This window comes from Cyrtonyx montezumae, unplaced genomic scaffold, assembly GCF_038088225.1.
Source record: "Cyrtonyx montezumae isolate F1298 unplaced genomic scaffold, pur_monq_1.0 scaffold_3, whole genome shotgun sequence".
NCBI classification, from domain to species: domain Eukaryota; kingdom Metazoa; phylum Chordata; class Aves; order Galliformes; family Odontophoridae; genus Cyrtonyx; species Cyrtonyx montezumae.
In genome coordinates, this window is record NW_027072034.1 from 158,845,647 (window position 1) to 158,858,774 (window position 13,128).

General features: G+C 43.3%; 1 protein-coding gene across 1 annotated transcript in view; it reads right to left on the reverse strand.

Annotated features, from left to right (window-relative positions):
* PLXNA4 (plexin A4) overlaps window positions 1–13,128 on the reverse strand; it is a 451,631-nt gene that overhangs the window by 58,702 nt on the left and 379,801 nt on the right. The window contains exons 13-16 of the mRNA XM_065743801.1: window positions 11,494–11,645; window positions 10,705–10,822; window positions 3,826–3,962; window positions 2,012–2,179 (exon numbers count right to left, since the gene is read on the reverse strand). Of these exons, the coding sequence (XP_065599873.1) occupies window positions 2,012–2,179; window positions 3,826–3,962; window positions 10,705–10,822; window positions 11,494–11,645 (575 nt within the window). The remainder of the gene's footprint in view (window positions 1–2,011; window positions 2,180–3,825; window positions 3,963–10,704; window positions 10,823–11,493; window positions 11,646–13,128) is intronic.

Consider the following 13,128-nt stretch of genomic DNA (forward strand, 5'->3'; position numbering starts at 1 on the left):
CAAAAGCTCTAAGTATAATTTTCATTCTGCAGACCTGCATACTTGCTGGACATAATTCAAATCAAATCCCAATAAAAAGTATTAATGGAGGCTTATAACATTCTAGTTCTTATTTTTTTATTTTTATTATTTTTTTTACTATGGGGATAAATTATCCATAATATTTTATTTATTGCCTTGGAAAATGACACTTGAGAAGGTTTTAAGCCAGTCTGGATACCTTCATTCACTAATCTTGCAATGCTGGTTTAGGAGCAATCATCTACCCCTCAAAACAGCTTAGTCTCTCAGTCAGGAGTGATGGATCAGAGAAGCACAGTGCATTTCTGCAATGAATCATCCTGAATAACATATATAGCAAGGAAAAGCCTACTCAGTCTATCTCCAGATTCATGTATCTCAACTAAATTATTTCTTGTTTGACTCTCTGTACTTGACTTGGCACTGTGTTCACCCAGCTCTCTGTGTCTCTGCTCCCCATGGCCAAGTGAAACTTTGCCAATACACCTCAAGCCTCTCCTTGGCTGCATTTTGTCTCTTGCTGGGAGCTTCAAAAGAGAAACCAAGGAGCAAAAGGCTCTGGAGATCTCCTCTCATCTCCAGCCTGAAGCCAGATGAAGGAAAGGCCCTGTTCTGTAACTTTCCTGGGGATAACAAGGGAATTCACTCTCCTTGGCTGTCAATCTTGCACCTTTTAACCAGACCTAAACTCACTTTAATAAGGAAGGGACTAAAGTGATTTCTCATTTTACTGATAACCTGGACTCTGACTGAAAGTAAAACCCCGAAATGGAAAATCCAGACACGAAAGCTTCAAGCTCAATGTGTAAAGATTCAATCCAGCTAAATCGGTAAATTCCCTCATGGTAATTAAAGGCACTAATTGATTTGTGAAAACATCTTCTGGAGGGGAGCTGAACTGAAGGGATTTATGAGTCCTGCTCCTAATCCCCAGATACCCCGATCAATCCTGTTTGACAGGAGAGCAGAGAGCTGAAGTGGATGAATGAAGGGACACTAAGATTTCTTATTTTGTATCTTTTCAAGGAAATACCAGTGCATTTAATAACCAATTTCTTTCTTCCTGAGACCATTTCTGTAGGATTCTGAGAGCATTTGGGTAACACTTTCATGTCTTCCACAACCTGGACAAATGATCCTCTCAGACATTTTCAGATGAACCTTCCACATTCACCAAAGTAGCAGGGGAAGAAGCAGCAGGCTGAAGAGCAAAAGAGCACCTAACAAGGAGGAATGCCCTTCTGTAGGGCAGGGACCAGGTCTTTCTTTGTTTTTCATCTCAGAAGATGGCTCTGCAGCTTTCAAGCATGATAGGGAAACAAGGAAGACTTAGTCCTAAGCCAACGGGCACATGAAGGCTGTAACAAGGTGCTTTCAAACCCAAGTACTATTCTCGTTTCTAAGCACAGTCATGACCAATGGAACATGAAAAGATGTGGATCTAGCCCAGTGGAACCCAAAACACAGGCATGATCAGAAAAAATAAGAATCAAAGTCTTCAGGAATACAACGGCCCCAGTAGAATCTAATATCACTTGGATAGGTAGCATTTGGGTACTGGAGAAACCAAGACAAGCTTCTGGTGTGCAATTGCAGCTGGATTTTGATGTACTAAGCCACGAAGCTGTGCTCTGCTTAAAAAGATTAATTCAGCCTTGGACTACACTGTGTCAGTTTGGAGAAGAGGTATGGATCTTGTCCATCCCTCACTAGGTTCTTTGGAAATGTTGTCCCAGGTGTACACAAGGCCACAGGTACAGTCTGAGCATCCAAGGTGCTGTCGTGAATATACAGAACTTTGCTGGCATTTAAGGACGTCCCAGAAGGCAAGTCCAACAGATATCATGGTTCTTGGACTCTGTGAAGTAGCTAGATAAATACACATTTTCTAGTGAACACAGTGCTTGGAAAGTACCTTTCATTATCAAAAACCATCACAAACGTACCACTGCTTCCAGGAACTGGTGTCAAGTGTCTGTGGGATCCTTACCTGAAGATGCTCCACTCAGGCTCGATCCTCAGGATGGTTGGATCCTCCACATATTCATACTGCAGCTCCTGGTGTATCTTGGCCTTGTCCACTCTCACAGACACCTTTACCTTCTCAAAGCCTTCATCTGAGGCAGTGGTGTTACAGACAATGTGCTTGGTGGATCTCCTATGAGAAGAAACAAGTATATATAATTGAGGCTCTGCAAGTAGCAAGCCACTAAGAACCCAGTTCCTTACTCCTATGTCCTGTGATCTTAACCTATTCACTGTGAAATGCTGAAACTCATAGCTGCAGGAATATGCTGGGTATTGTGTGACAAATTCATCACAGGAAGTGCCATTGCCTTTCCACTGGTTTAAGTAAAACGACACAAGCCACTATTACTCAGGTCTCAAAATATAAACTGAATCTCAAGGGAAGTCCAGAACAGACCTCGCTGCAGAAATATTTCTGTGCGATTAAATACATGATGGATGTTTCCTTTCTGCCTGCAGGCATATTCAGCAGCAGCTCATAAAATGGGAGTGTTTGCACCTCAGCTTTCCAGTCTGGGATAATAAAGTTTACTTTGCATTAGGGCTGTAAGCCTTGTTTAAGTGCCATTTGCAACATGCCTGGGACCTTTGCTAGGGAAATGCTAACTTAGCAGGAAGCATTTCATGATTTTACTTAAAATGGATTCTGGAAGAATGTTTTTGTTTTGGGCAAGGCTCAAATACAACTCCAGGATTGAATTTTGCAGTGGCACTGCCTTCAGTAAACAGCCAAAAATCCAAGCTTCTACCACCCTCAGCCTTCCCAGCCCTGTGATGTGTGGCACAACCTCATCTCATATCCCTAGAAAGATAAAATGGAGTCCATCCTTTCCTTGTAGTATGGCATGTACCTCAAACATACCCTTCAGGTGCTCTTTAAATTTCTCTGAAAACCATCCTTCTAAAACTCCCTAGTCTGATCTGTAAGCAACCCCAACCAGCTGTGGTTCCCACTTGTCCTTTTAAATCACAAGCTGTGACTTCACCCTCGTGCATTATAGATCTTAAATCACTGTGGTCATGACAGGCAGCTAAACAGGATCCCAACAGCCAGGAGATGGAAATGTGTTGCCCCAGGACAGTAGTCCCAGCTTCCTTGTGAATGGGTCCTTCTTCTTCTGCCAAAGACAAGCTGGGAGAAATGTGCCAACTTTGTCTTCAGCTTCCACCAATACTGGCAGCAAAGTGCATTGCACTGGGCAGTTTTGAGCTGCAGGAGCCCCTGGGAACTGGATTTAGGCTCATTCTCACAGGGATCAGGGAACATTCAGCAGGTAACACTGACATTAAGCCTCTGAACTGCAATTGAATAGGAGCCAACCCTGAACTAAAATGTTGCAAGTCATCTGTTTCTCAGCACTATGGGACTATTCTTGGATAAAAGGGAGGTGTTTTAATACTTATAACTGTTGTTGTCAGATTTTCAGTTTTGCTTTTACGAAAGTAGGGACATGAAAATGAATCTTTTAAATTACATACTCTCAGAGCAAGTAGCAAAGCATGGGACCGTGGAGAATTGTAGTGAAATCTGACAAAGAGCCATGGAAAAAGCACATCAAATAGCAATCAAAACAATGAAATAAATCCTATTCTCCCACACCACAACGTACTCAGTCATACTGCGCTGGGGAAGAATGCAAAGGTCCCACTACAGAACATGTTCAGCCAAGAATTACTCAAAGGACAGGTTGTCTGGGCTGCAGAAGAAGTCTCTTGACTGTGACTGCTTACATCTTTCAGGCTCAGGTATGTAAGGAAGGAAGGACTCATCTGTACCTGTAGAAGAGGCAAGGTTGTCGCCCAAAGGTCACGATGACGTTGCTGCCTGCATTGAGGTTATTGCCCGTAATCGTCACTTGAGTGCCACCTGACACAGGTCCTCGCTTTGGCTTTAGATCAGAGAGTGTCAAAGTCTGTGAAAGCAAAGGGTCATGTTGACAGCACAGGAGATGAGCAGAGGTACCCATAGTGTTAAGGAAATATAGGCGCTCCCAGAAGTTTAACATTAGATGGACTTCAGAAGACATCCATATTTTCCTGGTAAAAGAGGAGCCTGGAATGTCTCCAGTGCCTTAATAGAATCATTAATGTAGGAAGAAACCACTAAGATCATTTAGTTCAACCACTAATGCATCCCCTCCATGTCCACTAAACATGTCCCTAAGTATCATATCCACACGTATCTTGAACACTTCCAGAGGTGGTAACTCCACCACTGCTTGAATGACAACTTAGGTAAGACGAACTCAAAACTTCAGTGATTTCAAAATCCCTGCAGAATAAGGCCTGCCCATGTACCTGTTCAGAAATGCTCTCAGCTTCCAAAGTCAACTCCATGCCTGGGGTAGCTTTCAACCATGACCTGTCTTATCTCTACTACCCACTTAGTACAACTCAGGAGCTTTTTCCCATCAACATTTCCACAGGATAAACTGGATCTTGAACTGTCTTATCAGATCTTAACTGAGGCTCTTTGTCTCCAGAGAAAACTATGGAGCTCACAAGTGTTGAAAACTACTGAGTCTTGAAAAGGTTATTCCAAAAGTCCATTGACCTACCAAAGAAACAGGACCTGCTGTGTAGCTCAACTAAAACCTCTCCCTGTGATCACAGCTCTTTTCCTTGGACAGGAGAAGAGCTGCAATTCAGAGCATCTGAACACATGTTTTGAGTCTCACAGGCCCACCACATGAACCTAAATCTTTTTCTTTTGTCAGACATTGATGCTGAAACAATTTTATATGGCATGTGTTCCTGCACTGATACAACACAGCATCACTCATGTTAAGGTGTTCTCTGAAATACTACAGCCACGAGAAAGAACACTGTACAGATGAATACTTTTTTCTCTGTTTCCTACTTGTTTGAGCTTCTTTTCCAACCATAATATAATATGCATTAATATACTAAAAGAGAGGCACCTTAAGGGGCCTCAAATCTGTAACTTCTTTCTTGCCCTCCAACTCCATTCTTCCCAAAAGCAAGATAAAATACTTACACTCTGAAAGCACAGATCACCCTATTGCCATAATGCAGAGAGGAGACATCCATTTTCAGGGAGAAACTTGGAGTTACAGTTTATTCTTTCATTTGCATTTTAATAGGAAAACTTTCCACTCAGTCCCAAGTGAAAAGCCACTATATGCATTTAAATGAAGATTTTTTCCCCCTCTCTTTAAGAATGATGACACAAATGCTTGAAGCTCTCCTCAGCTCCTCTGAATGAGCAGGTACAACATGCTGTCACCTTATTGAGCTTTGGAGACTATTAATCTGTGTTTATAAAATGCCTGACACACACCACAGCTCCCTCTTTCACACAGACACAGCTCTCTCTGTCCCTGTGCCCTTCTGGTTAACCATTTTGAAAAACAGCAGCAAGGTTTCCTCTTTGCTTTTGTTCAAAATGAAGCTACTGCTTGGAGAAAGAGCTGAATGTGAAAATCAGACTTACAATCCAGTAGAAAAATGTATTGACAAAGCTGGACACTTCTTGCATTTACACTTGTCTGTTTCTGACATGGTGTTTTGGAAACTACCTCATGAAGTTCCTCATCTATCAATTGCTGAAGGCTGGGGAGATGTATAAGAGGAGAAGAAATGAAGAACAAATAAATGCTCTGTTCCTTTCACTATCCTGTGACTATTCTCTATAATAGTTTTTATTGGGTTACAAGTTCCCAAAACAGATGGGCCTTCATTTATAGGGCTTCTCTGTTTTAAAGGTACTGCCTCATGCTGTGATGGCAATGCCTCTTCAATTCTTTATTGATGGTCAAAGTACCAGTGCCAAGTAGTTCTGCCCAGGAGGCAGATACTGGGAGATGACTTCCCACCTGTGAGAAAATGGGTTGAAAGTTGCCAACTTGGTGCAATAGCAGATGCTTTACAAACCATTTAAAGACATTTGAGTTAAAGATCTGAAGTCCTTGTTCAGTCCTTGGGCATTTCTGCCCCCTCTCCCCAGTGCATAATAAATGAACATGCCCCATTGAGGTCTCTTGAATATTGAAATTATATCAGCAATGCTCCTTGGCAAAGTGTTGATGCATCTCGTGCCAATCTCACAAAAGGTTTTTACAGCTAAGCTTTCAAAGTTGCAATAAGCCATTAATTATTCACAATGGCCTTCATAAATACTGCACAGCACGTTTGCAGTAAAAATCAGCCTCCAGACTGTTTACCATTTCCTTTCTGGTGAAAGTTGATGGAAAATGCATGGGCATCTATTGGATCTGTGATAGGTTGAAGCAGAACAATGACAGCGAGGGAAGGAAGGGGCCAGAAAATCACAGAATTATAGAATTGTTTGAGTTGGAAGGGACCCTTAAAGGTCAGCAAGTCCAACTCCCAGTCATGAGAGAATCACAGAATCGTAGAATCACCATGGTTGGAAAAGACCTACAAGATCATCCAGTCCAATCATCCACCTAACACTAAACCATGTCCCTCAACACAACGTCTAAACATTCCTTGAACGCGTCCAGGATCAGTGACTCTACCACCTCGCTGGGCAGCCCATTCCAGCATCTGACCACTCTTTCAGAGAAGTAGTACTTCTCCAGTAGTCCAGTCTGAATTTCCCCTGGCATAACTTGAAGCCAATTCCCTCTAGTCCTATCACTAGTAACACAAGAGAAGAGGCCAACCTCCATCTCACTACAACGTCCCTTCAGGTAGTTACAGAGAACAATATGATTTCCCCTTTGTTTCCTCTTCTCCAGACTGAACAATCTCAGCTCCCTCAGTCCTCCTCGTAAAGGCCGTGCTCCAGACCCCTTACCACCTTTGTTGCCCTTCTCTGGACAAGCTCCAGACCACTGATGTCTTTCTTCCATTGAGGGACAAGAATCTCCAGTCACCTGTATATTTCTTGAGTCTTGGCTACTTTCCTCTGCTGTTCCAACTTTTATTTTCTACTAGCAGCTTCTTGGCATAAGTTGTCCAGAGAGAAGCTGCCATAAAAGCTTTGTCTGAACTGACCTCATGGTGTACGTTGAGACATTGGATCCCACATCACTGACTCTGGGAATAAAGGTTCAGAGAGGGTATAGACCCACTCAGTTCATGCACCCAGATATCCTTTACTATTGGATCAATAGCAACAGCTGGAAGAGTAGTACACAGCCTTCTCTGAGCCTGCTCAAAATGCCCTCCGGAAACACGGATGTTAGGATCAGGCCCAAAAAAGATGCAGCCAGAGCAACCCAAATCACATGGGCTAAACCAAAATAAAGGCTAACTCCTTCTGTGTCTGAACTGAAAAGAAGAATTAAGGTAGCATTTCATGGATTGAAAGACAATGGCAATAACCAGAGCAACAAAATGCTTTAAAAATATTTTCATTTAGATCATCATAAATTCCACTTCAGCGTGCAACCAAATGTTTTGTTTCCCTTTTGGCTTATTGAACTCTCCAATGCAATTTGCATTTTTGATCACAGACCATTTAAAAAAAAAAAAAAACAAAAAAAAAACCCAGCATTTTGAATCTAAAAGTTCTGCTTAGAAACGTTAAGAAAAATTGCTCTAGCATCTCTAAATTAAGCTACCTCTTTTCCAAAACACTGAAATAAGATATTCTGTTGAGTACAAATAATCGGCCCTTCCACTTCTCACGGGAGAAAAGGAGGCAGAACCTATTGTCCAAATTTGACCTTGTTTTGCTTCAAACCTTTTGCAAAAGCAATTTTCCATAGGATTTGCTACGTGTCTGTTAGCAGCAATTAACTCCCAGGTGATGCCCATCGTTGATTTTCAAACATCTTCCTTCCCTTAAAGCTGCCACCCACCATTGTGGGACACCAAGGCATGTTGCAATGTGTGCAAAAACATCTCTACTCTCTTGGCAGAAATATCAAAGGAAGCCAAGCCATGCCAATGAACACCTCACACTATGAAAGCAAAGGACACAGGAGGGGGCATATGATGGGCAGGCTGGGGAGCATCAGTGTTTTTTCCTGTCTAGCACAAAGGTATCGAGGTATGCAGTAGGAAACACCCTGTAGACCTCACACTCATGCATGGCTGGGATAGCTGGCAGCCAGAAAGCCAGCAAGCAGAGGGAAAAGCTGTCACAGATGGACATGGATGATCAACATCAGACAGTAATTTCAAGAGTAGCAAAGGTGACATGCTGAAGTGTAATGTCCTGGAAAGAGCCCTTCTGTTTGAGAGGTGGGGGCTAGTTCTTGAGGTATATCTATGCCCCCCACATCATGGTAATACCTGAGTGACATTGGAAAATACAGAGATCACTGCAGTTCAAGGGGGAAATCTAAGATATTTGTATTCATTACCAGTTCACTTTGCCAGGAACAAATTCTCAGGCATGTGAATTATTTTTGAAAAGACTGATTCCCTTGCAGGACTTGAGAGCTTTTGATGGGAACAAAGAGACCCTCTCATCTCAGACCTGCACAGATCTGAACAGATCAAGGCCAGGCAATGCTTGCAAGTCCCCAGCAAGGGGCCTTACAGAAATAAGGAGGTCTCTTGGACAAAAAAAGCAGGCAGAAAATGGGAGAAAGGAGCAAAAATCCAAGTTGAATGTGTAGCATGTACTGGGCTCTGCTCCTCTCTTCCATGAGACTTTCACCATGGCAAAGCTACAATCTCAGACTGAACTTCCACCACTATGGTAGTGCAAAAAAGGGCCCAGAGCCTTTCCAACTGCTTTGCATACTGATGTCCCCAACAGATAGTGCATTACACCCATCTGTGAGTTCCAGCTGTATCTCTAAAAAGAGAAGTGTGACTGCTTTTTGAGTGCCAGATAAGGGTGGCCAGTCACATCTGGAATCCTTCTCTGAATCTTGAGAAACTTATAGCACTTGGGGCTAGTGCTGCAAGAAACACCATTTTGCTGGGAGATGTTGCTGCAGGGAGGTGGGTGGAAGTAGTGCTTATGGTTCCATTGCTGACCTTCTCTAGGCTCTTTGGACATCATTTCCAAATCCCACATGGTGTGATATTCTATCTGTTGGGGATGCTGCCCATCTGGAGGAGTCTGGACCCTTGTCCTTCCCACAACTGGACACATGGTTATGTGCAGAGGTAGCAGGAAGGTATATAAAAAAAGCCAGGGTATTGTTGTTTAGGCAATCCAGTCCTATGGGCATCACTCAGAGGAATGCCCTGGACTTAAGTCTGAGGATGTACCTGAGACCCAAGAGAGACCTTGGCTGAGCTGAGGGTTATCATGGAATCAAAGAATCAATAAGGCTGGAAAAGACCACTAAGATCATCTAGTCCAACCATCAACCCACACCCACCATAATCTGCAAACCAAGACTCTCAGTGCCACATCTACTCCCTTCTTGAAGACCTCCAGGGATGGTGACTCCACCACCTCCCTGGGCAGCCTGTGCCAATGCCTCATCACTCCTTCAAGAAGTTTTTCCTAATATTCATCCTGAACTTCATTTGGCACAAATTAAGGCCACTGCCTATTGTCCTATCACTAGTTAACTGAGAGAAGAGACTAACCCCCATGATCCAAGACCTATGAGACTGTTGCAACCACACCTCTGAGAGAGCAGATGTTCACTATTCTGAGCCTGTGTGAGATCTCATATGCAGGAATAACCCTTAAAAGCTGACTGAAGTCCAAGGTTGTTTGCTGTCTAGCATTTCACTACAGAGCATCGATTGCACAGAGCTCACTCACAGTCTGAGCTGGTCACAAATGTCCCAAATACCCAAAGATTCACCCTGAGCTCAGTGCTGGGGATACTTGGCCAAATGCCTACCAAAGGCAGCAGCAGTTTGTGTGCTGAGCAGCACTGACACTGGTGCTGGGGACCAGGGAAAGTCAATGGACAGAGGGGGAAGATACCCCCATGGTGTTCCTAAGGGTGAGGAGGAAGAATCCCTACTATGGACATCACACTCTTCACAAGATCACTGGGTAGTGATGACTGCAGTGACAATCACCATGTTTCTGCTAAAGGATGCTGGTGCCTTTGACCATAGAACCTGGAGAGATCCTGGCAGGGAGAGCATCACATCATAGGTAAGTGAGATACCAGGAAAGCTTTTCCTTTTTTTCCTTTTTCCTTTTTCCTTTTTCCTTTTCCTTTTCCTTTCCCTTTTTCCTTTTCCTTTTCCTTTTCCTTTTCCTTTTCCTTTTCCTTTTCCTTTTCCTTTTCCTTTTCCTTTTCCTTTTCCTTTTCCTTTTTTTTCCTTTTCCTTTTCCTTTTCCTTTTCCTTTTCCTTTTCCTTTTCCTTTTCCTTTTCCTTTTCCTTTTCCTTTTCCTTTTCCTTTTCCTTTTCCTTTCCCTTTCCCTTTCCCTTTCCCTTTCCCTTTTCTTTCATCTTTTCTCTCCTATTCCCTTCTCTTTTTCTCTTCTTTTCTATACAGCATTTTTAACTATTAATGAGGATTTTCTGTACTATTCTGGATCACGGCCGTATCAAACTGTAACTGAACTAATAATTTGGACTATTATTAGATTGTTAAAACATTAATTAGGAGAGCTATTTTTGCTCATTAAAAAAAAAAAAACGATTTTGAAAGGAAATGGAAGGAACAACTTGGTGTACTCAGGATGGCAGTGAAGAGCATAGAGATGGAATTTAGTCAGAGAACAGACTCTGAGAAGTGGACCAGGGTCTGAGGACCTTCAGGGCCCAGATCCTCTTGCAGGATCTTACCATAAAGTAGTAGAGCTGTGAAGACCTGGCCATGAACTCTGGTTTGCACTCAGACACACAGATCTCCACAAATCCAGCATGCTGGCTGGGCTTCGCCTCCCCCATCTCACATACAATCCTGTGGATAAAATATGAAACAGAGGCAAAGGTTTAGCAATGGTTTAACAAACTATGTGAGAAGAAATCAGAGCAAATAGCCCACATTCTTGGGAAATAAACTGAAGACTTAACAGATCCTTTGCTGCTTTCCAGTCCAGGATCCAAATTTGTTCCACTAAGTTATACTAAATTATTCTTTAATAAATGGTGGCTTTTCTTTGTTGCTTTTTTTTGTTGGTATGCAATGAAGCAGATGTTTGGCTGGGGTAAACCACCATACCACCACTTAATTATGTAGACAAATAATGGACAGAGATCTGGGCTCAAAAATTCTTCCACCCTCCAGTCCACGTGGTGGACACCTTTGCAGCTTTAGGACTTAATGATCAGTACTGCATGGAGAAAGCTGATTCTTGGAGCTGCTGCCTCACTAACTTGATTTGAACACCCTTGCGGTGGCTGTTATTTGAAATATAGATAATTTTATGGAAAACACCATGATGATCACCCGAAGTGTACAATCCAAATACATTGATGAATGCATTATTAGCTTCTGAGCTGTTGTGAGGAATGGCATCTTCTTTGAAATTCAGGGAGGCTGAGGGAAATGGACTCCTCTAAGACCTCACAGGTAGCAATAACTGGTATTAGATGTGCTGTGGCCCACTGTCTGCCACACACCCAACTTACTGCTCTGCTGGGATGTACCCTTCCACCAGTGGTTTGCACTCTACTCCAGCCACTTTGACATGAGATGCAATGTCTCTGAACTCCAGTCCCAGGTTCTCCCCACGGATGGTCACTTTTGTCCCTCCTTCACGAGGGCCTGTCACTGGGTTGATCTGGAGAAACAGTACAAGAAAAAAGAGAATAATCAAACTACTTTTGTAAAGTCATCACCATCCCATCAGGCAGTACGAGACCTCTTTATCATCACTAGAGACACACAGTTATGAATGTTGATAAACTGACGTAACCAAACTACTCCAGGTATATCACTGGATCCATCTCCCTAGCAAACACAATGTATTTTATACATGGTCCAACCTCAAATGCTCCAGCTACCTTCATAGGAGAGCATGGTCCAGTGGAAAGGCAGCAATGGGAGCATGGATGGCTTATTTGTAGGGTGGAGGACTCGTGGCTCGTAGGTCTCTGAGGCCTAGTATGAAATGAATGGATGTCCCAATGATCCTGGTGGTTGGTAACATGACATTTGCACCACAATCTGGACCTTTACCAGACCTTAGGAAGTCTAGGATTACTGCATCTCACTCAGCAGCAGCTCTGTTGGGCAGCAAAACCAAAGCACCCTCTGATCTCCTGAGCTCACTTCTCTTCCCCTGTAGAACTTCGCCCAGAGCTGTTTATTGCCATGCAGCATTTCTGGCCCATGTAGATGGGATGTGTAAAGGGGAGAGCACTCTGCATTGCACCCATCAAGAAGTAGGTGAAAATTAGCTTTGGAGACATCTACTCAACACTGAAACAGTATGGAAATTAGGGGGCTGACCCTTAGTTATCTCAGTTCTGCCTTTCCAATTATTTACTGTGTCTAAATGTTTTGCCAGATGACTGGATGGCTGAAAGGGCCTTCTAATGGTATTCCCTGCTGCCCATTCAGGATGTCGTGGCTGCCATCTGCCAGTCTTGGCAAGGCTCTCTTTGCGGTGAGAAAAGGAGAATTCCCTTTCTCAGGTCCATACCCATTGGCCAGCGGCTCTGACAACTGGGAATCCAGGGCTGGCAGCTAGATCCTTGCACAGCAATCTGATGGGCAGGCAAAGTCGAGGCACTGACAGGGTTGCTCTTGATTGCTGCTCTTGTCTGCTGCTCTTGACTGCTTCCTAGCCGTGACTCTGGCACCAGAGTTAGCCTAATTTTGACTGAGACCCATTTTCAGGTCATAAAATCAGAGAATCAAAGAATGGTTTAGGTTGGGAGGGGCCTTAAAGATCATTTAGTTTCAACTCTCCCATTATAAGCAGGGACCCCTTCTACTAGATCAGGTTGTGTTAAGTCTCATCCAACCTGGCCTTGAACATTCCAGGGATGGGACACCCACAGCTAGTCTGGGCAGCCTGCTTCAGTGTCTTCTCAGGTAAATCTTTAACAGTGAAAGGCTTTGGCACCCTTAGGGGACACTCTGCTTGAGACTGTTTGATATTAGATACCATAAACCATTTCATCGATGACTGTCCTTGCTTTGACTACACAGGGAGCCTACAAGTGTTAACAGTTTAATAGCACAGATGATCACAGACTGGGGCCTGTGTGTTACTCTAGCGTAGACATAACTTCCACAGCACAAGTCGCCTACAATGG